The 22,485-nt window shown below is 42.9% G+C and overlaps 1 protein-coding gene across 11 annotated transcripts in view; it reads right to left on the reverse strand.

Moving 5' to 3' along the window:
• Positions 1–22,485, reverse strand: part of erc1b (ELKS/RAB6-interacting/CAST family member 1b) — a 158,860-nt gene that overhangs the window by 19,742 nt on the left and 116,633 nt on the right. For 9 of the 11 annotated variants that reach the window (XM_057323925.1, XM_057323924.1, XM_057323923.1 and 6 more), the window contains 2 exons: positions 13,812–13,910; positions 419–604 (listed from right to left, as the gene is read on the reverse strand). In XM_057323925.1, coding sequence (XP_057179908.1) covers positions 419–604; positions 13,812–13,910 — 285 coding nt within the window. Of the gene's footprint in view, positions 1–418; positions 605–12,387; positions 12,454–13,811; positions 13,911–22,485 lie in introns of those variants that run through there. The other 2 variants (XM_057323928.1, XM_057323929.1) reach the window with 1 other exon arrangement.

The following is a 22,485-nucleotide window of genomic DNA, read 5'->3' on the forward strand; positions in this document are numbered from 1 at the left end:
AAGGTAAGGTGTTTAAAAATTCAAGAGTTTTCATAGTGATGGCACGATGCCATCATAACAGGAATCCGCTGTGTAAACAATAGTGCCGATGGAGGGACATTGGATGAATTGATTGGTCATGCAAAAAGATGAAATAAAAAACTTTTTTTAACCTGAAATTAAAAACTAAAATTTAATTGAATAAAATAAAAAATTACAGCTAGATAAAAAATGTAAATGCATTTCCATGACCCCAAAATAAAACAAAAATATAATGAACATGAAAACCGAAATAAAAAAATAATACTAAAAAACACACACACATAAAAAAAAAACTAAACATAAAAACACGCAAATAATTCCTTAGAAAAAAATAGAAAAAAATTCAGTTTACAACAGGAATAATAGAAAAGAAGCCATATTGACGCCAGTCTCTCACCTGTTCTGGACGCATCTTCTGAAGCTCCTCCTCCCAGGTGTCCTGTTGTGTGTGGTGGTATGCAGAGGGCGGGGCCAGGTCCTGCAGGATGTGGGGGTCTCTCTCGTGACAAAGCGCTGTGAGGTGGCCGATGTACAGTTTCAGTTTACTGCGGTTGTGATTGAGGTCTATGAGCGGGGGGATAATCTGTCCAGAACAGAGGAATGAGGAAATGGGTTAGAGATAAAGAGCCATTTTAATCTCACTTTTCCCAGCCATTCACAATTTAGATATCTGGACGTGAGCCAGTAAGACACAAAAAGGGTATGCAGGCGCATGCTAAAATGCCTCAAATAACACGTTTAGCAAGAAGACAAAGATAAGATTGCACTGTCACATCCGATAGTTTTTAAAAAGGAGATTTTCAGAAGAAAAAAGAGCAATGTTCAGCGAAATGATTAAGAATGATAGAACACAGCTGAAACACAGGAATCGCACACACCAGTGACACAATACAAATCTGTCTTTGAGCTTCGATACATTTCCAGTCCAGGAACAGAGACAAACAATTTGGGTCACCTGGAAATCTGCCGACAGATGCCCGCTCTTTAGAAAACATCTCTATACACAAAACATCTCAACGCACAGCGGGCGTTTGAACAGCTTTTATAAATCCTTCAAAATAATACATTTACTTCCTTCGTGCTTTAAGCTGCATGTGTCATGCACTGTAGAGACAGCTGTTGGCTTCAACAAAAGACATTTGGTCCACTGCGTTGTTCATCTAACACAACTGATCTTAAATCAGAGAAATGATCAATAGAAATGTGTTTGTGGAGCAAGTTCGGGCGGGAATAAGTGCTTTTATGTGACTTCTGGTAACCAGAAGGCTGTAGGTTCAAATCTTGCAAGTGCTAAACAGCCTATTCTGCAGTATTGTTTACTGTTTACTGTTTGCATTTTGTTTTCAATAAGATCAGCCCCATATTACTCCAAGTACCACCAGTAAACAAAATGTTCTACGGAACAGATTTACTGTAGATACGCTAAAATGTATAAAACACAAGTAGGCTAATGGAGACATATTCTCCAAATCCTTTTAATATTTAAAATATATTTCATAAACACACATTTACTGTAGGCATTTAGATCTTTGCAAATGACAAGTGTTTTAAATCTGTGGGAATCGGCAAAGTTTTTAGTTGCATATCCCATGTGAACTAAACTGAATAAATAAGTCATTAAACAGTGGATGACAGATCAAACCATTGATAATGAACTGATGAGTAAAAGAGTAGACGCGCACCGCAAACAAAAACCTAACAAATATATTCTCTGATGTATCGTTGTGTTACATAAACTGGTCTCGGGCTGTAACGGACGACCCATCATTTCTCGGGTGTGCGATGTTTTTGAAGTTCAACAGTCCAGCATGAGACAGCATGAAGATCGATTGAAATTTTCCTCGATAAATATTCGGGCCGTGAACATAGTTGGGCTTGGGGAGTACTGGATACGCTCCTCATCGCTCAAGAACAGAAAGCCAATACAGTTACCTGACTGTCAGAAAGCAGGAACGGGAAACGGAGCCTTAAAAGAAAACGTGAGCGATGAGAGAGATGTAAGGAAAGAGAAACGCAGAGTATGGTGAAGCGAACATTTGTGTCCCCGCACTTTATTCATTCTTATTAACCCCATCTGTATCTTTTCCAGGACCGAATGTTATTCTGTTTTCGTTGGCTTGCCGGGGGCCACGAAGGCTCTCTTGGGTGCATCCTGGCTGCCGAGTGTGATCAAACAAAACTGTGAAAGAACAAGATGGAGGAAGGTTACGGTGAGGGAGGGCACGAAACCAGGAGGAGAAGAGCACATGAGGGAGAAAATGAGAAGGGAGAGAGTCGAGGAACAAAAGAATGCCTAAAGAGGGCAGCTGGTTTTCCCTCCAGTTCTGGAACCAATTAGATGGTGCAAACTGTGTCTGTGCATAGAACTAGAGGAGACGCACACAGCCCTACATCGTACTCGTGACACGCTATGATTTAAAAACTAAAGTGCCAGAATCTAAACCCAGACACATCACCGAAACTTGCCTGAAGGCGAATGAATAATAATGCAAGAAAAAAAGCTGTGACAAAAAAAGTCTACATTTATCTACGTGACACACATCAGATGGTATCTAAAGAGCTGTAAGGGCGATACCTCCTCGGCATCTCCATCAGGTCTTGTATCTCAGCCAAGCAGTGCTGCCGGAGGATATTTGGGGCCTTCGGTTTGACTGGCGGCCACAGAAGGAGGGACGAGGCTTTAAAAAGGCGGTCTGATAGAAGCCCTCCAAACCACTGTGACAGAATTGCCCTTTTGCACGGGCCGTGTGGATACGCACAAAAAACAGCCGAGTTAAAATAAGCCCGGGTTTAGCGACGGTGCACACATGCGTACTTGTTACATACGGTACATGGTTGATTGAAAGCATGCTGGTGTGCTAATGTAATTTATAAAGGACTTAAAAGTGATAGGATTTGACATTTATCCTCTTTTATGTTTGCTTGCAGAAAGAGCGAATGGAGTTACACAACAGCTCCATCTCTCACCGCGTGGTTTCGACTGCTAAATCAATGCCTCTTCAGAGAGCTGACAAACTGAAAAGTCAAGCTTCATCACCTCCTGTAAGCAGGTTGGTACAGTCAAGCTAAGCTTTGGACCGAGAGTTAGCACAATGCTGGCAACATCAGTCTTGCTACTGGCGATGTTTTCTGTCAATTCAGTGCTGTCACAACTGCTTTGCTTGTGCCGCGTCGCCGTGTCATTTTTAAAGAGTCATGTGGTAGACTGAGATTATAAATAATTCAACAATAACAAAAACAAACATCATGCCCAGGTGACAGATTTACAACAGGGGAATTTTCCGACCCTCTAAACTAAAACCTATATACTGGTATAGAGTACTTGACTTTACCCTTTCTACCTCAGCAGCAAACGTCGCCTTCTTGAACCTCACACTCCCACTCCCGTCTAAAGACTACAGAAAAGCATCACTGAGAAGTCTGTCCATCTGCTCTCTTTCATTACCTCCCCTTGAAAGGAGCTGTCCTCACCAGATGCTGAAGTGTGTTGCATACCTATTTCTACCTGGCCCTGTCATCCCACAAGAACCCCTCCTTCTCCAAAAGCCATACCCCTCAACAATGACCGGCCTCCACATTTTTCCCTCTCTCATTTATCACCTATCAGCTCATCGGGTGCCATTCGATACCCACACTGAGAGGCAAGAGTCTGGATCAATGTTGTCAGTCAGGCGCTCCATCAGAGACGAGCCACTGGCTCCTTCCTCAAAGACTCCTGAGGCCCGGCGCTACAGGAAGCCCCTGACGCGGCCTTGAAGCCCAGCTCAAAACGCGGCTCACTCCGGGAAGGGGGAGGATCTGAAGACCTGAAGGGCCTCTCCTCGAACAGTAGCCGGGCCAGGGCGCACATCCCTTCCCATGGCTGAGAGTTTTATTGGGCTATCCACTTTCAGCCTTGCCATGCAACGCGTCCATGAGCGTTAAGGGGATAAAGATAAGGAGGCGCATGTGAAGCTTCAAACCTACAGCACAAAGCTGGTGGGTCTGCCTTCACGTTGCGCATTTCAAGCAGACGTATCGTCTCAACGGAATGAAACAACACTGATATGGAAAAAACAACTGTCAAATAAAGCCTCGGACGACACGCACGCATACCTCCCCAAAGCGCACGTACAGAAACACATGTAATCCGAGCGCAGAGAGCAGATCTAGCGGGCAGATTAAGAGCAGGTGAGTCACTCTATCTTTCCATACTGTCATTTTATAAGTGACTGACTGCGTTGCCTCTCTCCACAACTCGCAATATTTCTCAGAAGAGACGCACACACTTCTCAAATGCATTTTTTCATTTGCTTGGGCCTTCTCTCTTGCATGCTTTCACATTTCGAATTAAGCACAACGGCACTCGTGTTTTAAGAGATGCAAGATTTATGCATGCCAGGGCTCCGCTGCTCTAGCGTTTTATGAACTTAAGAGTCTCGTCACCTATATACGCAGGTTTTTATATAAATGCCATTAGATTTATACTGATGGGGGGTTTTATGACTGTTGACTTACATGCCAAATCTCTCAGTCAGTCACTGGCTAATAGAATAAGCAGGTTTTTAACAGCATTGGGTGGGGTGGGGGTAAGGAGGACAAAAAGCCAGAGCAGGTTACTGTTGACTCTGGAAAAGTGTTTTTTTATAAATTAGGCAACTCCCAGTGTCACCATCATAGCGCCATTTAAACAGACCATGAAGGCCGCTGTCTAGGGACGACATTCCATTTATTGAGCCTGTTTGGGTTATGTGTGCGAATACACGTCTGTAATGAGCAAAAGAGCACTGCCAAGAACAAATTAGCCTCGGCAAAAGGGAAGTAAAACTGTCGTGTGGGTTGAGTTTCGCTCCAGGAGGAGGGGAAGTGGCAATGGGGGTCACGACCCCGAGGGTGAGGGGTGTTGGGGTGAAAGAAGGTTCCGACCTCTTTGAGCCGAGGTTGAGGGGCATCATTAACGTAAGAAAAACGGAGGAAGGGGCGAGCGTGTAGCAAAGCGCCAGAACATCTACCCCACTGTGAGGGCGAACCAGACCAGTTAATGACTAAAGCCAGATCTGCCATCAACGTTATTACAGGAACTCTGGGGCATCTCAGAGAGCCATGAGCGAATGATTTAAATCAACGCAATAAATGTGTCACATTCAACTTTAACCCGGCGATACAACAAAGACCTTTGACTCGAGTTAGTACTACTTCCTTAATGGCATCCATTTATCTGAGGTCTTAAAAAGCCTTTACTGTTTGTAGTTTTGTGCCTGGACCAACTGCTCCTTCTAACCTTCTGCTGTGTTGTCTACGGGTTCAAAAGCAGAGACATCCTAATGCCGTGTGTTCACACATAACTTATGAAATAGCGTTCCTGTCTAACTCCTAGAAACTCAAACACCACCCCAAACACACAACAGAGGAAGCAGGCGTTTTGAGAGCAACCGCGGATGGAGAGATCTAAGGTGACCCACATCCCGAGGTCAAAGGGTTTCCCCTGTGTAACACTCAACACCAGAAGACTTATGCTGCTACGCTTTTAAAGACAGAGGACAGAGGAAATTGTAAGACGAGGACGGGGCTCTAGGTGAGTTCAAGGATGCAAAGTTGGTCGAGATGGTTCTAACAGACTCCCGCTGGCTCTGAAGGTATGAAATCTGCTATCACACATGTCCTGAGAGACAGAAAGATTTAGGTCTTGGAGGAGGTGGCAACAGCTCAGTGGTTCGTTTTAACGGAGACAAAAACCAATTGAAGTGCTAACCAAAACACCACTGCTAAACGTCAAAACCTTCAAACTAGTCAACTGATTGGTGATCAGTCTACCAGTCTCTTCTCAACACATATGGCCGCCAGTCAAGTGTGATGCACACATGGCAAGTTTGCCTTTTTATTGACTGATAATAGCGGCAGTTCTTGGTCCTCGATTTTAGGCTTAATTGGAGAGGCTGGGTAAACGGAAACAGACTGAGCGTCGAGTGGGGGAAGAGACAAAGAGGAAGAAGCAGCAAAGGAGGAAGAAAAAGAGAGAGGGAGCAACGCCGCTCTTTCCACCCATCTGGTCTCCAGCGCCCATTACATCCACGGCTGGTTAAGTGCTAAATGAACTGGGAGATTTAAGGTGGTTGTTGGACAGCTTACGCAGGGTGCAGAATCTTAGCCAGCTCTTTCCTATCAGCCTTAAATCAGTCGGGTGGCGTCTGCAGAGGGGGTGAGGGGGTGAGGGGGTGAGGGGGTGCTCAACCTGCTGCAAAAGCCCCCATCCACAGCTCTGGAAAGCATTAAGGCCTATTGACATGCCGCAGGGAGTTTATTAGCAGTATGTAGCTAACATTCAGCAAACGGAGATGAGGAAGCACCACGTCTAAGCACTAAAAATGAGAACAACCTGGAATTTGAAACACAAGACCTGATGAAGCTTTGTCGAGTGTTGAGGCACACACAAATTTGGCAAGTGTTTTCGTTTTAACAAATTGTGCTTGATGCTATCATTGATATTTTGTACAACCATGATATTTGGACATACAGGAGTGGCCAAAAGTGATGTCTAATTTTGGACAATTGACATATTCATACTTTATTTTGTAAATATTGCCCTTTTCCCAATCATTTTGACAAATAAATACTTTAAAAGTTAAGTGCTTTGTCCATTTTGTATCATACACCTCATAACATGTCTTTGTTCTGCTGAAGATAAAGGAAGATATTTTGAAGAACGTGGGAAACCAAAATGTTTTGGGGCACCACTGACTACCATAGTACATTTTTTACCTATATGGTAGTCAATAGTGCCCCAGAATTGTTTGGTTACAAACATTCTTCCAAATATCTTTTTATTGTGTTCAGCAGAAACAGTAAATAAATGATGACAGAATATTCATTTTTGGGGAGGACTATTCCTTTAATCTAACCTGAGGGGTCATTAAAAGCAAATATTGTACAAATATGATCCCCCGGACATCACTTTGGGCCACTTCTGTATACAGTACCATGGTAACTTACAGCACCATTTCAATACTATGGTAAATATTTCAAAACTAAAGTATACATTAAAGTATGATGGCGTTACATATCAGATACAATTAATAGACCATAATTGTTTTACAAGGGTAATTACATTAAAAGAAGTTACACATCAACACTTTCCAGAGATAAAACCCACTGAGATATCATATAACAGTTCAGCACGAGATCCATTCAAATGCATTGTTTTTCCAGACGAGCATGGTTAACATGCATCATACTAGCTATTAACCGCTTAAAAACACGCAGTTCCCTGGAATAATCATTCATTTTTTCACCGAAGTTGGAAACGCTCAGACAGTTGCGTTATCAGTGAGCAGACGTTCTAAAAAGAGCTCGAGTTGTGAAGATTTTCCACAGCTCACGGTCACGGTCCATTACTTAGTCATATAACGAGCGCTTTCCCTGTCTAATCTAGAGCGAGAGGCTGGCGGGCGCAGCGCCCAGGGTAGGGCTCCCACGTCCGCCCGTTAACACATCCAGAAACGGCGCCCTGGACCAGGGGGCCAAAAAGTTCCGACCGCATAATCTCCGCCACAATGAGCCTCGAACTTTACTGTTTCAGCAGCTTGTGCAGGAATCATGGCCATGTTGGGTTCACTGGGTTTGAGGGGGGAGGAGTTGCGCAATTATTTGTTTTGATAGGATTGCTCAAAGGTCAAGAATTGAAATCTGTCATTTTGGCCATTACCCACCAATTACTAAGGGACTCAAATTTATTTTATTGCTAGACTCTCAGTGATGCGTAAATGATGAAATGATGGAGTGAAAACATTCGCTAGAAGCGCTGTGGCTTAATTGACATCTTTAGACTATTTTCCTAGTTACCCTCTGACACAGAGCAGGCGAGCAGAACCCAGCTGGCCAGCACGTCCTTGGGTTGCCTAGTTCCAAGAGGGAAACCAGAAACATGGATGCGCCATTAAAATGTATTTTTCTTGAGTGATGCATCCTGGGAGAGCAGGCCAAGACGTGTGGTTTGCTGAGGCCTTAAAAAGCAGGACAGTCAGGCAGTGAAGCAAGACTGGGCAAACGAAACTGCCCAGAAAAGCAACCCTATGTCTGAGAGAGAGCGAGAGAGAGAGAGAGATAGAGAGAGAGAGAGAGAGAGAGAGAGAGCGTGTGTGAAAATATGAAAATCACGGCACCTTCATGCCTTTAATGTCAAACGTTCTCAAATCAAATATTACTCCACTTTGCCATGCAATTACACAGATAAAATCTAAACTAAAGTCTTTGTTCCCACTATTTATAGATTGAGTGGGAATGAGAATCATGAGAAACTGAATGTTTAGAGAGATAACTCTTGACATGAAATGACTAGTGAACTGGACCTCCCTCACCAAACACAAGGCCAGTTTACAATTCTCTGTATCCTCCGAGGAAAATACATACATTGACGTATTCCATAAAAAAGAGGTGGCGGGTAAAGTCATCGCCTATCTGGCTGACGCTAAACAGAGTTCCTCTCAGAATCCAGTGGAGAACGTAGAGCCAAAACCCTGACAGAGGAGAGATTTCACACACTTCTACACAAGCTCTTATAGGTGAGCTCATCCTTCATGACATCATCGCAACATTTAGATGCTGCGGTCTAAACTCTCTTCCGATTGGCAGATTCAAACGTGGCCACCGCAGAACTACAAGCTATTTATCTGAGTGGATTACAACCCGTAGACTCTCCAAGGGCAGCCATCGGTCTCTCATCAAGGAGCGAGGCTCAGATTACAAGGTCAGATAAAACCCAATGCTTGCGTGCTGCCGCCGCGACCGAATGGTTGATATCTGTCGGACGCTTGATTGGGTCGGAGTAATTTTATTCTGCTGCCTCTCCCGACATGCTGCACCTCGGCGAGCGACGAGCATCCCTCAAACGACCTTTGACCCTTGGTAAGGAGCTAGGGTATGTTTCCAATGACACCCTATTTCCTCATTTCCTATGGCATGCTCTTACTCAGACATCGACAAATGGAGAAGATATGACTGATTGAGCCATTTGGGGTACAGTCGCTCGGCTCCATTCCAGAGAAGCAGATCTCGGTTTCATGGTACAGGAAGTAGGGCAGTATGGTTCAGGGGCTCCACAGAAACCCCAAGTCTGTGCCCTGCCAAACTTTGTCGGAGCGAGGGCCCCACCGCTGTCTACCCTCTCGTCTGCACCAGGCGAACGGAGCCAGAGGCCAGTTTTATATTGAAATCATATGGAGGTGGGAAGGTTTTCGACAACGACCCCCTGCAACTTCCCTCTTCGCCACATGTTTCCCATTTTAATCTAATTATAAATATTTGGACAGGAATCAGTTGGAACTGACAGAAAGAAAAAAGTCACGCTGGAATAAACAATGCAAGTACAAAAGGCAAATAAGAAAGCAAACATGCGTTTTCGGTTCATGTTAATGGCTAAAACAGAGCTGTTGAAAAGTTCCCCTTCTGACCACTGAGCCGTTTTCGGAGATGCAGAAAAAAATCCAAACTCAGCAACGGTGTCTCCGTTCTTCCACCGAGGGGCGGGGACCTTTTTAATAATGTGGGCGAATGGTGGGTGGCTGTGCTCATGGGACGGGTTCAGCAGAGGTTACGCCTTAGTTGCTCCAGCGAGACGGGTACCCGCTGACCCTTGGAATATGCTAGCGAATGCCAAGCCCTGTTTCACAGTTTTCCATGGAATCGCACCGTCCAAAGGGTTAGTAATGTCTAAGGTCGCCAAATCGAGGTGACACGACAATCGAGTCTTCATTACTTTTCTGTTCTGCATGCTAACACCAGCTTTGGCATCGCTTAGGACGTGAGTCACTTTGAAAATAACGTTCATGACAAAAGAAGGAGGGGGCTGTGAAAATAATAGAGGAATATGCAGCCTGGATGAAAAAAACGGCGCATGGACCTGTTTTGGGTGAGTGGTTGAAAAGATGGGAAAGGGGGGTGTGATGGAATACACTGGCTTGCTAGTCTCCCTCTTGCAGAACGTCTCTCATCAGGTTGTGGGTCGTCCAATGCTCAATTGCTGGCCGTGCTCTATAATATTTCCTGAGAACATAACACATTAGTCAAGTTTATGGTGGTCGCCACATGTTTTCCTTACTTCCTACAAAAATTCAGGTAAAAGCGAAGCTCAAAAAGGCTAAGGACAAGTTTTACACAAAATACCGATGGGTCATGATGGCTGAGAAGTGAGGTCAACTAGTCAATCCACCATTTGAGAGAGAAATCTCAACACTTTACTCTATCGTGCAGCTAAATGATTGAAAAAGTCTTATGTAAACGTCTTCTAAGAAATGTGGCTGATTGGGGTCACCTGAACCGTAACCGGCCTAATTATACAAGACTTCCTGTAAGAGCCATTAGTCTTACACAAAACTATTATAAATATTCTGTGCCCATAATGGGAATGTTTCTACGTGAATCTCAGACTCTCTTCCTCTTTGGGTGTTAGTTTCTAACTCTCGATTTTGAAAAAACCCACAAGCATCTTCACATGACGACAGCGAAACGAGGGAAGCAGAGAAAACACCCAAACAGAACTGCATCAATAATCCACAACTAAAAAACAAAAAAAGCAACAGCAGCCGGAGATGAAATGAGAAGACGAGCGAAACTGCAAGGAACAAAAACAAAATCAGCCACACATAACAGAGTCAAGGGCCAGAGAGCATGCTCTGTAAATACACCCCTAGTGATACACCAGGCAGTCAGATTAAAACGGACTGCAATTCATCATCGCCAAAACTGAATCCAGGGTTGCGGTGAGTCTATGTGGGTTATCGTGCCAAACGGGGAGCAATTAAATAGGCCTCGACCACCCACAATTCAACATGAAGGAGATCAGAGTCATGTTGAGATTATTACCATCTCTAATCATGCGCTTGTACGTACGGACGCGGTTCTCCCCACCTTGCCCTGAGAACACGGTTGGAAGAACACGGCTGCCCTTTATGTGAGCTTTAATACGTTCGGGGGCCTGGAGGTCTTGATCTCCCCGGCTAAATGCCATTACAAGTTTGACACGGTCATATGATACGCAGAGAGTGACTTTTATGCTACGGTTACACGTACAGTTTGGCACCGCGGGTGTAGGGGACGATCCGAATTCTGAATGTATGGGAGCGAGCAGCTTAGCGGGTTCAGACATCAAGACCTGCGGACGAAGCAAAAACATTAGCGAAAGAGGCCCGTTAGTTGCCTGAAATAGGACACAGTGTATGGGGGCAGCTGTTCAGATTAAACACCCCCCTTCATGCTGCCGAGACCCTGGGCCCACGGCTTGCACAATTCCACACTGTTCTCCAGCGCTCCGCTACGCCTAATTGCTCTCGCAGTATATGTGCTTCACTGCATGCGGCTGTTCATGCGACGGACATGCCGGTTATCTGCGGGACCTGCTAATTTATCACAGTCTGAACGATGCATGGCATTTACCATCATCATGGGCATGAGGTAACAGTCGTGATGCAGCGGGAGACAGGATGCCAGTGTCTCCAACGAGCGAACCTGTGTGTGTCCCGTGGCTGAGACATGTGCGGCTCATATGTACTCTACAGTCTGTGTGGTTCCTCCAAACCACCCATCAAAATTGGCAGTGCGGCGACAAATATGATGATGTTTTTTGGTGGGAAAAGGCAGGCAAAGACCAGAGAAGTCAAAAGGCAGACGCTTCTTTTGCTGTCTGTGTAAAACAATAAAGAACCACGAAGAAGACCTAAACAGGATTCTGCAAGGAACAGAAGGAATTCACCGTTTCAGTCGGCTCTGGAAAATGTAGGAATGAAGAACGAAATTAAACCGAATAAAACAACTGAAAAGAACTGCTCACCACAAAAAGAGAACGTTCTGTCATTATTTACTTGTTCTCACGGCCTTCCAAAAAAAGCGTAGTAAAAGTAGTACGATCACAACTAAATCACTGAATCACTCATTTCATGGAACGTTTTTTGATTGTTTTGGAGCTTGACAGAAGTGTTCACTGTCATTGTATGAGGGAAAATGATATTTAGTTTTTAGTACAGCATACAGTTTTGGAAGGACGTGTGTTAAGAAATGACAATTTCCATTTTTAGGTGAACAAATCCTACATAAAACCCACTTAAACATGTACAGTATCATTTCCAGCCTGTTAATGTCTGATAACTGCAAGCCAATGCATTCGCAAATCCTACTATAAACCAAAACATATACTTTATAAATGAAAAAAGAATAATTCATTAGCAACAATATTTATATGAATGGACAAAGAAACCAGACACAAAGAAAACCACAAGACATACGAATAATGAGAAAGGAAAGATGGGATGAACCGGAAAGCACAAAAACAGTGAAAACATGATGAAACCACGGAGAAAACAGTGGTGTAGCGTCATGCCCCATTTAGACAGTTCTCACCCTTCTGAACAAAATGGCTGGGAGAGGGCATGTGATTGGCTACGCCCAAATGCCCTCCTCATCGTCCTATTGGTGGAAAATGAGCGCAGATTTAATCCACGGCAGCATGGGATTAAAGAAAGAAGTTATTAGTGGGAGAGAGAGGGAGAGAGAGAGAGAGAATGTTATTACACTGAACAGTTTCCCTTCGACAGACATGCAATGAAAGAAAATGACATAACACACAGTGCCGGAGCTGTGAATCAAAACTACATCTACAGTACGTAGAAAACCACCGCAGAATGTCAAGTCAAAGAGCAAGACACTACTTTCCCGTTCATTTTCGGTCTCTCAGCGGAGAGGGGTTAGGGTTGATTAGTTGGTCACTGAACCGGAGTGAAACCGATCATTAAACGCAACTGCTTTCAGCCCTAAAAACCGACGGCTGTGCTAAAACTGGATTGAAACCATAGCAGTATGAGCTCGAAATGAGTACCACACGTGGCCTTCACCCCGTCAGTCTGGAAAATACCTGCAATGAAAGCGTTTGAGGTCTATTTCGCTCTCTGTTCCGTTTAGGTGATAACAGTGTGATGGGGGAGATTTGGAGGGGGCTCAGGTGTTCTTATTTCAGTTGGAAATATGTAAGTTAGATGAGTGTTTTCTTGGCAATGGGAAAACGGACAAGGTAAAGGGCCTGTGACAGGGACTAGAGATATGCTAGTGTGTGGGAGCGTATGTGCATTCGTGCGTATGAAGACCAAAATCCAATATTCCTTTTCATCGATTGTGTTGTGCGAGCTGGGAATACGTGGATCTAAACCGGCGTTGTTGAAAGATGGCTTTCTTTCACCACGTGAATCAGGATGCAACGCTTGAACTGGATTATTACACTACATTTAGTGCATTAAGTCATGTCATAACAACCAGCGGGATTTGTGCTTCCTGAGAGAGCTGGGACTGGGGAACGCAACCTTTCTCTTTGAATTTCACTCTCTATTCATCCTTTATCTAGTCAATTCTTTCCTCTTTCTCTCCTTATGAACTAATTCCTGCTGGAGTGCCATCCAGAGCAGAGAGGCTTAAGGCGAAGGAATCCAACGTGTAAAACCAACAAAGAACAAAGCCAGTCAAATCTTCTCGAATCGTTCGGTGTGACCAAAGTATTCCAGTCGTGTGTTTGTGTACAGTACATTCATGAATGAGAATACATGCAAGCTTAATATGAAACAATACACAAATTTGAGCTGAAGATACTGTACGTTGGGGGATGAAAAATGTAATTTCCTGTTGTTTACGTTTGGTTGTGCAATGGCTTCTTCATAAATCACAGTAAGATCTTCAGGGCTTCATACCATGTTAGCAAGAGAGACCCGAGCAGTCAAACACATAAATGGACAAAAGTGCAACAACACAATGAACGAGACACACTGTGATTGGCTCACCTGATCTGGAGAAGGTTTGTGATTGGCCTGGTCAGGATTGGAGGCTTTAAGGTGGTCATCCTCGTAGTTATCAGCCATCAGCTTCATTCGGTTCTGCGTCTATAAAAGATACAGTTCGCTGTTAATGCCAAAACACACACACTGACTCTTTTCTGACTGAGCCTGGTAGTCGTGGGGCTCGAGTTATCAAATCTCCGTCTCGGTCCATGCTGTTAGGAATGGAAACTTTATCTGTATGAACTCAATTACAAGCATTATAAGAAGCGATTCTGATATTCCTTTTGATAGACAGAGTATTACTTCGAGCCCTACAGCAAAAAGGGGATCACGTTGTATTCACGCAAGTTTCAGCTGTCAGCTGGAATGGATTTGAAAGAGAGCGACGGAGATCTTTTAAGCCCAGAGGAGAGGGGTGTGAAAAAGCAATAACAGAGAGAGAGAGAGAGAGAGAGAGAGAGAGAGAGAGAACGGTGCAGATGTAGAGAATAGAACAAAACACCAGGTTGTCTCAAATAAAAACACATCGTGCACACCCGTCCCCTGACGTTCAAACCTCTGTATGCTGAAACTGACACATATTTTAACAAGCGCCCTAAGGTTTCTGTGTCTGACCACCTTGTAGATTTGAAGTGCGTTTGTTGGTGCCGTGGGCTCGAGGTTAGAATGCATGTTCTGACACATTGAGCTATGGTGATTATATGGGTGACGTTACTTTGAATCCTCCCATCGCTTCCTCTCCAGTCTCTCTAATCTTCTTGCGCCTTGTTTTTATCACAATTTGAAAAAACAATACTGACTTGAGGTTTGCAAATTAGGCATCACTCACAAAACAAACATGACATCATTTACTCTCTGCTAAATGTGCACTTGTGAACACTTGAAGGGACGTTCACCTCGAAATTAAAATTCCTCGTCGTGCGCTCACCCTCATGTCATTTCATACCTGTATGACTTTCTTTCATCTGCAGAACACAAAAGATGATGTTTGAAGGACGTTGGTAACCAAACAACAAACCACGGAGATATTCTCATATCTTCTTTTGGCTCCACAGAAAAAATGTGTCATAAGTTTTGAATGACAGGAGAGCGAATAAAGGACAGAACTTTCATTTAAAGGGGTCATATGGCGGAAATACGTGTTTTTCTGTGTCTTTGGTGTGTTATAAGTTGCCCATGCATGTATTAGACACGTAAAATTGATCAAATTAATGTGTCGGAACAAAAGATGCATTCTATCTAAAAGCGAATGCGAACCCAGACCTGCCTGAAACGCCTCGTGTAACCACACCCCTACGAATGTACGTCACTTTGTAACATGATTTGACTTAAGAATGCCCAAATCTAAACTCAAGTGAGGTGGGCGTATTTGTAAATCTCATTGTATCGTCACCGCTGCAGCTTTGTCGCGGAGATGCTGTGTGTTTCGTTGTGAAAAGAAAGACTCTTTGTTTGCCAGGCCAAAAGATGAGACAACTAAAAACCAATGGTTACATTTTATTTACAACACTGTTCCAGAAAAGTACAATCCAAACATTCAAGTGTGTGCAGCGCATTTCACCGAAAGATTGCTTCATGAACCTGGGAGAGATCAAGGCCGGCTGTGCACGAAAGCTTTGCTTAAAAAGTGGGGCCGTTCCAACCATTACAACTTCACTGGCGCTTCAGATTCGCAGCCTGTAAGTATATTTTTATTGTAAAAGACTTTGTTACGGACTAAAGCGAGTTGAGTTTGTCGTGTGTTTGTGAATTGCAAATGCAGACACGCGCGCAACGTGAAAAAAGACAACATAAGTCCTAATAATCAGTAATAATGTTCCCACTAGAGGCAACAAATGTGGTGTTTATAATGTTTTTTATATTTAGTATATATTTTGGGTTTATTGTCTTTGTTGAGTCGCGACGAGACGTGGCGTAACACTGGTTGATCAAGAAGGGCCGAAGCGCTGGCGTTATTTATACCATTCCCTGCTGTAATGCCAGCTTGTTTCTATCGCACACAAACTCTGTATGATGTATATGGTTGTTTGTTTATAGTCTTTATAACCTCGTATATACAGTAAAAGGTAAAACAGTTAGCTATAGTTTTTAACTATTTAACATCATATTTTTTTAATAAAACCTTACCAATCCTTTACATCGTGCTCAAGTTGCGAGCTTTGTAAAAAATCAGCGCGTTTCAGAGAGGCGGAGCAAAGAGGAGATACAAACATGCACGGTATGTTGAAAATACAGCGTTTTTAAATCTTAAATCGTGTATACACATTGCATTCCATCTAAAACAAAGGATAATGTTAGTTTTAGCCCTGTCATATGACCCCTTTAAGGGTGAAATATCCCTTTAGAAATTAAAAATCCATCATTTCTTCATGTTAGTAGACCTTCACTCCCGATGCCCCCGACACCACACACCAACAAGAGTAATGCGAAGACAAAATGAATCAATTAAACATTACGTTCGAATGGAAGCGTGCCCACACCCTGTCCTTCCGGATTCTTCAGCTTGTTGTGATGGTTGGGCTCCTTTTGTTCGGTTTTCTCACCCGCTTCTCTGCAACCCCAGTGCCCCTCAGTTACAGTAATAAACACAGCATTAACCGGCCACGGGGCAGCCTTGGATTTAAGTGGGCCGGGTTCACCCCAGTCGCTGCGCTCCACTGGGTCAGAATTATGTCAGTGTAAGTGGTCTGGGTGAGAGTTGGCTTCCTAATGGGGCGAGCGAGCCGATAGGCCATAAGCCAGTCGGGGGTTCTATCCTCAACAAGCCAGTTTAACGAAAATAAAAGTTTGGAAGGCTGCCATCTATACTGCGTGCCACAAACACAGAACCTTTTCTCTGGCTCCTACATATGCGGAAAAGCCAAATGCCCAGTGGACGTTTTAAAGAAATACCTCAGCCAGAGATAAAATAAGAAACAAATTTCATATTGGGTGAAGGATTGGGGGGAGGATGTATTTTTGTGCCAAATACACGTCTGCGCTAACCACATGCACGGGATGAAAATGTTGTCCGCAAAACACCCACATCATCAACATAACGCCCGCTAGACGCGACGCTACTGACTGCCTCTACTTTTCGTGTGGGCCGGGCTTGTTCTCTACCTGTTAACAAGCCACTTAGTCAGAGGTTAAATAAAAACACTGAGCAAACAACCCCTGAGCAGCTCGCAGACACCCTGTACTCAACAACCCCCACAGAAGACGCAGTCAACTTGGGGGAGAAGAGGGCCGCAGGCTGAGGGGAAGCCATTATAGCCCCCAGAAAAAACGCAACATTTTTGATCGACTGTCACTACCTCACGAGGAAGAAAATAGCCCATTCAAGACAATTTGTTCCACATGCTCAGCGGGTGCGTTTTTGAGGATTCGGGGCGAGGGTTCGGAAAGACTTAAGCTCTCTGGTTTGTAACATGTAAATCCGCGAACGGGTAAAGAGCGTTCAAATGCTAGTGTGAAAGGGGGAAAATGATTTAGCCCATGCGGCTTTCCCGGCGCGAACGCACATCGTACGTTTCCTCTGCTGAAAAGGCGAAACATCTATGCTAAAAAAAATAAACGGTGAAAACAAACAGTTTGCCTTGAAGCTGTAAGGTTTCGGGGCCCGGGGGCCGCAAAGCACCTACAGAGGACTCTCTATTCCAGTCACTTACTGAAGTGAAAAGCTCATTTGCAAAGCAAAAGAAAATATTTGTACTCATAGATGCTATCGAAGATGTTTGGGTGTAATCTTATTTCTGCCACTGTGACGGAGTGAAAATAAAAAATGCCAATAATAATTAAAAATGATGTCATCGGTAACTTCAAGACATAGGCTATACCTATTATTTTGCCCTTCCTAAACCCTTAAAAACGCTTTACACTGCTGGTTTCCATACAACAACAGAAGAAATGAGACATGACAGTATTGTAAAAAAAAAAAACATAAGTAGCCTATAAAAATGGGTAGTTGACAGACTAATTTGCAAATGTGTCCTATGGTGTGATGGCAAAAATTTACAAAAAAAAACAAACACTGAAGATAAATCCCTCTAAAATGCAATTTTATATGATAAATATGAATAAAATAAAACAATGCAATATTAACTGTTTGTTTTCTAAATTTCGCCACCAAAGGACACGTCAACTACCCATATACATTCTGAACCTTCTTTGCGTGAATATAAGAAAAATTTCCCATCCACTATAAATCTGAAATATTCCCACATCATATGCATATTAAAACTCGGTTCATATTTTCTTACAAAACCACAGAAATCATTGATATCAACAATACACATTGCACAATTTCTCTTTATAGAAACTGTCTGCATGTACAATTTAAGAGCCAGATTAGCAATAAATACCCATTTTACCACAATTATTGTGTATTTCTTCTCTAAAATGAATCCTCATAATATTTGAAATGTGTGATTAGTGTGAATATTCTTCATCCCTACGACGGAAAAAAGAACCGTATAGTTTTTCATTCAGTCAACCTGAGGAACCTTCTTGGGGTTAATAAAATGATTTATGAAGCAACACAGCAAATCTGCCATAATTTCCTAAAACATGTCAGTGTAGCTTAAACATAACTACACAGAGTTCCCTCTGCCTCCCCTCCAGGGGTGAACGGCTCCAACCCACCGAGAATGAAAACAGAGAGATGGTTTTCAAAGGGGACTGCAACTGCAAACTGTCAAAGTCGTGTCTCTGTTTGGAAAACAGGTGAGGGCCGCTATACAGTCGCCACTCTCCGAGCGGAAGAGGCCCCTCTGCTAAGAGATAAACTCATTCCAGAAGACAGGACAAGAGAGAGAGAGCCAGTGGAGAGGAGACAAATTGCTACAAATGTCCATGTGTGCCCTTTGACCCCTGTGGATGATCTAGCCAATGACATCATGTACCCTACGTTAGCAGAAGCAGCTAAACCTCCTGGATTTACTTTGGCGGAGCGTTCGACCATCGCACAACTCGCAGATGCCCTTCGAAAACACAATATGGACAATGGAGGGCAACGAGGGGGGAATCTCAGAGATGTTGGCGTTGAAAAGAAGGAAAGGGGTCCACAGGGAGGTGTTTGTGTATGCATGTGAGGAGAGGGAGGCGTGGGTAAGCGTTTGTGGAAACCGGATCTCCTCAAAGGGCCGGAGGGGTTCTGAAGAGCCGATCCCAGATGGCTACGGAGCAGGGAGGCACACTCCGTACCTAACAGCTCATATGTGAGCCATAAAACAAAGACGAAAGGAAAGGTGGCTGGTGGGGAAGATACTGAGATCCTGCTAGAAATTTTTCCATTTTTCATAAAACAAAACTCAAAATGTGTTTAAACGTTTTATAAATTCGCCTTAAATCATGTTAAGTCACTTTAAGTCACACGTGCCTTAAATAAACATAACACAGTAACAGTTTTTTGGTTCACTTCAACTCGGACATGTTGAAATGAATGACTTGCGGTTCAGAAAGCGAGTATGATGAATTCCATAACCGCTTCGAGTAATTCGTCTACGAATCAAATGGCGCTATCACGCTATACGTTTCGTGCTGTAACATTCAGACGTTTTTACTCTGGTGTCCCGTAACCAATGGTTTCGACATTTAAAAATGGAAATCCTCTGTTCCCATGTCTAAATGGAAGGGGGTTGGACATGCGGAGAACAGAAGGCTGGAAAGGAATGCGAAAAGGAGAACGAAATGTGCGCAGGCTAGCGGGCTAACAAGCGGGTAAGCGAGACCCCTTTAAGAAGCCCTCCTTAATTGTAGGAGCCCCTTACATCCATGTGTAATAAAATTTACCATGAAACCAGATCCCTGTCTGAGTGGCTTATGGCGAGGGAACTGCTGTGTGTTTGTGTATTTGTGTGCGTGTCGAGGTGCTTCAGGAATCCGACATATGGATCTTTTTCTCTATTTTCCCCCTTTCTCCAGGACCTCTCTTACTTCCAAATTCCTTCAGCTAGAGGCAGCGATATGGACTTGATAAAGTCGAGCGGATGAGGGAACACACACTAAGCCCTGTCGCCTGAGAACGCTGCACCATTTACAAAAACGTTCGGGTTACTGCCGGCGGCACCGAACGCATCTAAAGGAACGGTGCGGGAATGCTTCTAAGTGCCACACTTCCCTGCTTTCTCCGCATCGCTTATCTATACATTTTCTCACTTTGTCTTTTTTCTCTCGCACGCTTTTTCTACTTTTCCTTCTCGTTCTCCCTCTCATAGTAATTGTCAGGAATGCTGACCTCAATCCGGTGGTTTCCGTCCCAACTGGAGAGCTGGTTTGTTCACTTAATCTAATCATTTTTACAATTATTCTACTTCTCCGCCATTATCATTTCTCCTGACTCCCAGCCTGGTCTAATATGGCTCAAAAACGCTGACATGCTGCCAACAAACCGGGAAAAAACCCTGAAAATTGACGAAAGTGCTGAGTGGCGATTATCCGTCATTGCTCTGAATTCAGTGTGATATCAAGGGCCTTTTCTGCGGCTCAAAATTGGGGTCAAGGAAGTGAAACATCGTAATGGCAGCTCCTCCTACACCTTCACAGCACACAAACTCTCCTTCCTTTCCATCCTACCTTAAAAAATATTGTGGATAAAATGCAAAAAATGTTTTTTGTCTACTGCATTTTCGTCATATTTCCTTATTGCAATTGCTTTCAAATGCAGATGTTTAAATGCATCAAACTACACTATCACAATAATTACACAATGACTGCATTTGAAGAAATGGTTGTAACTGGGATTGAGTTCCACATTGAAACGCACATACGCATAAAAAACAAATGATGAATATGCATTGAGAAAAATAAAGTTTTACAGGACAAAGAATATCAAGATTACCAGTCAATGTATGATGGATAAATAATGATGTAAAAAATATTGGTAAGACGTTTACAACAAGGATCCATTTGTTAACACTGACTTTAGTTAACATAAGCAAACAATTAACAATACATATTTTTTATTAATCTTAGTCAATATTACTTGTATGTGTTGAGTAAAATTAACAAAGATTAAAAAAGCTGTAAAAATGTATCGTTTATTATTAGTTTATGTTAATGCGTCTAATGTTAACAAACCTTATTGTAAAACTTTTACCAAAATGTAACATAATACCATAATACTAATAACACAACAAATATTATATCATTTTACATCATGAGAACGCAAAGATCCCCCAACACACACTGTAAACGATTTTCCTTCACTAGTAAAACAAAAGTGTGTGCGTTAAGCTTAACAAATTTGCAAAAGCAATGTTTTATTACAGCTCGTCTCATCTGTTAACAGTAGAACATCTCTTCCCGGCATTCTCCGGCTCGGCTCTAAATGGCTTTTAACACACACAAACACAAGCTCACAGATGCACACACACTTCCCTGTTTGTTTTAATGTGAACCACATGTTTCTCAAAGGTATGCCATTACCTGAACCTGCAAGCTGCAGTTTGGCCTTTTTGCCACTTTTATTGATAAAACAGTATAAACAGGAGAAGAAATAATGAGACGAGGGGAAAATAAGATTGGGAGGGCACATAAGAGGCAGACTTAAACGTACACAAGCCACTTAAGCACCAAGGTCAACAATCAGACCCATGCACTAGCTGAAAGGCCACGGTTACGATGACTCATTACTTGGACCATTCTGCATCCATTCTCACTAAAATATCATTGCAGAGGCTACACACCACAAACCAGTAAAAACAAAAAAAAGCTTTCAGGTAAAAAGTTCAATATTTATTTTTATACTATACTATATTTATACTTTATGAATAAACGATGAATGTCAACAAATTAAATGTTTATCAGCTGTAAAGCAGTCTGAGTAATCGCCTACCGGACAAACCACCTTAATTAGGGAGTCCAGGAAAAGGTGGATATGTTTGATAAACACCCCATTCTCTCTTATAACGTTTTCACAGTAAACTATTGAACCTTACTTTGTGTAACGTCGCTGCATTTTACGGTATTTAATGCCGGGGAAAAAATTACCAATAGTCAAGAAGAAAGACTAAAAAATGGGGTGCTCCGTCACAGTCTTTTTAAGACCATTAAAAGTCATTACACAGGCTCAGAAGTCACTAAAGAGGCCAAGACATCAAACGCAAAGATAACAAAAATACAGTCCCAGATCCCTGCATGAATAACAGAGAGAGAGATAAGCATGACAGAGAGGATTCTGTACTGCTCCAGTGATTGTGAGCTGAGGCGCTTCCAGTTTTACAGGCCGGGGATTAAAATCGAACAGAGCCGATAACTGGGAAATGGGTGGAAACAGAATGCTCGCTCTGTTCTGCGTGCCCAGGGGAAGCAAACTTTGAGTTAGATTTAGAAGTATATATACGGTATATACACTGCAAACGTATTAGGTACATTAGTGTAGGAAGGAAATATGAACGTAGATGTCCAAACATTCTTTGCCTTTAACTGTAATATAAAAGTGAGATTTATGTATGAACATAAACACTGAAACGGATAGTACGGCCCACACAGAGATCTGATCTCACCATCAGTCTAAGATGACATGAAGAGAAAGACTAAATCCATGAAAACATCAACATCTCCAAGTTGCTCTGAACAACTGTGCGTGTGAGTGGGACAAAAGCTGTTTAAAGTGGTCACACCTAATATTTATTTGATTTAATAAACAGAAAAAAATGTATCAATAAATGATATACTGTATATTCATTACAATATT

Source organism: Triplophysa rosa, linkage group LG24 (assembly GCF_024868665.1).
Source record: "Triplophysa rosa linkage group LG24, Trosa_1v2, whole genome shotgun sequence".
NCBI classification, from domain to species: domain Eukaryota; kingdom Metazoa; phylum Chordata; class Actinopteri; order Cypriniformes; family Nemacheilidae; genus Triplophysa; species Triplophysa rosa.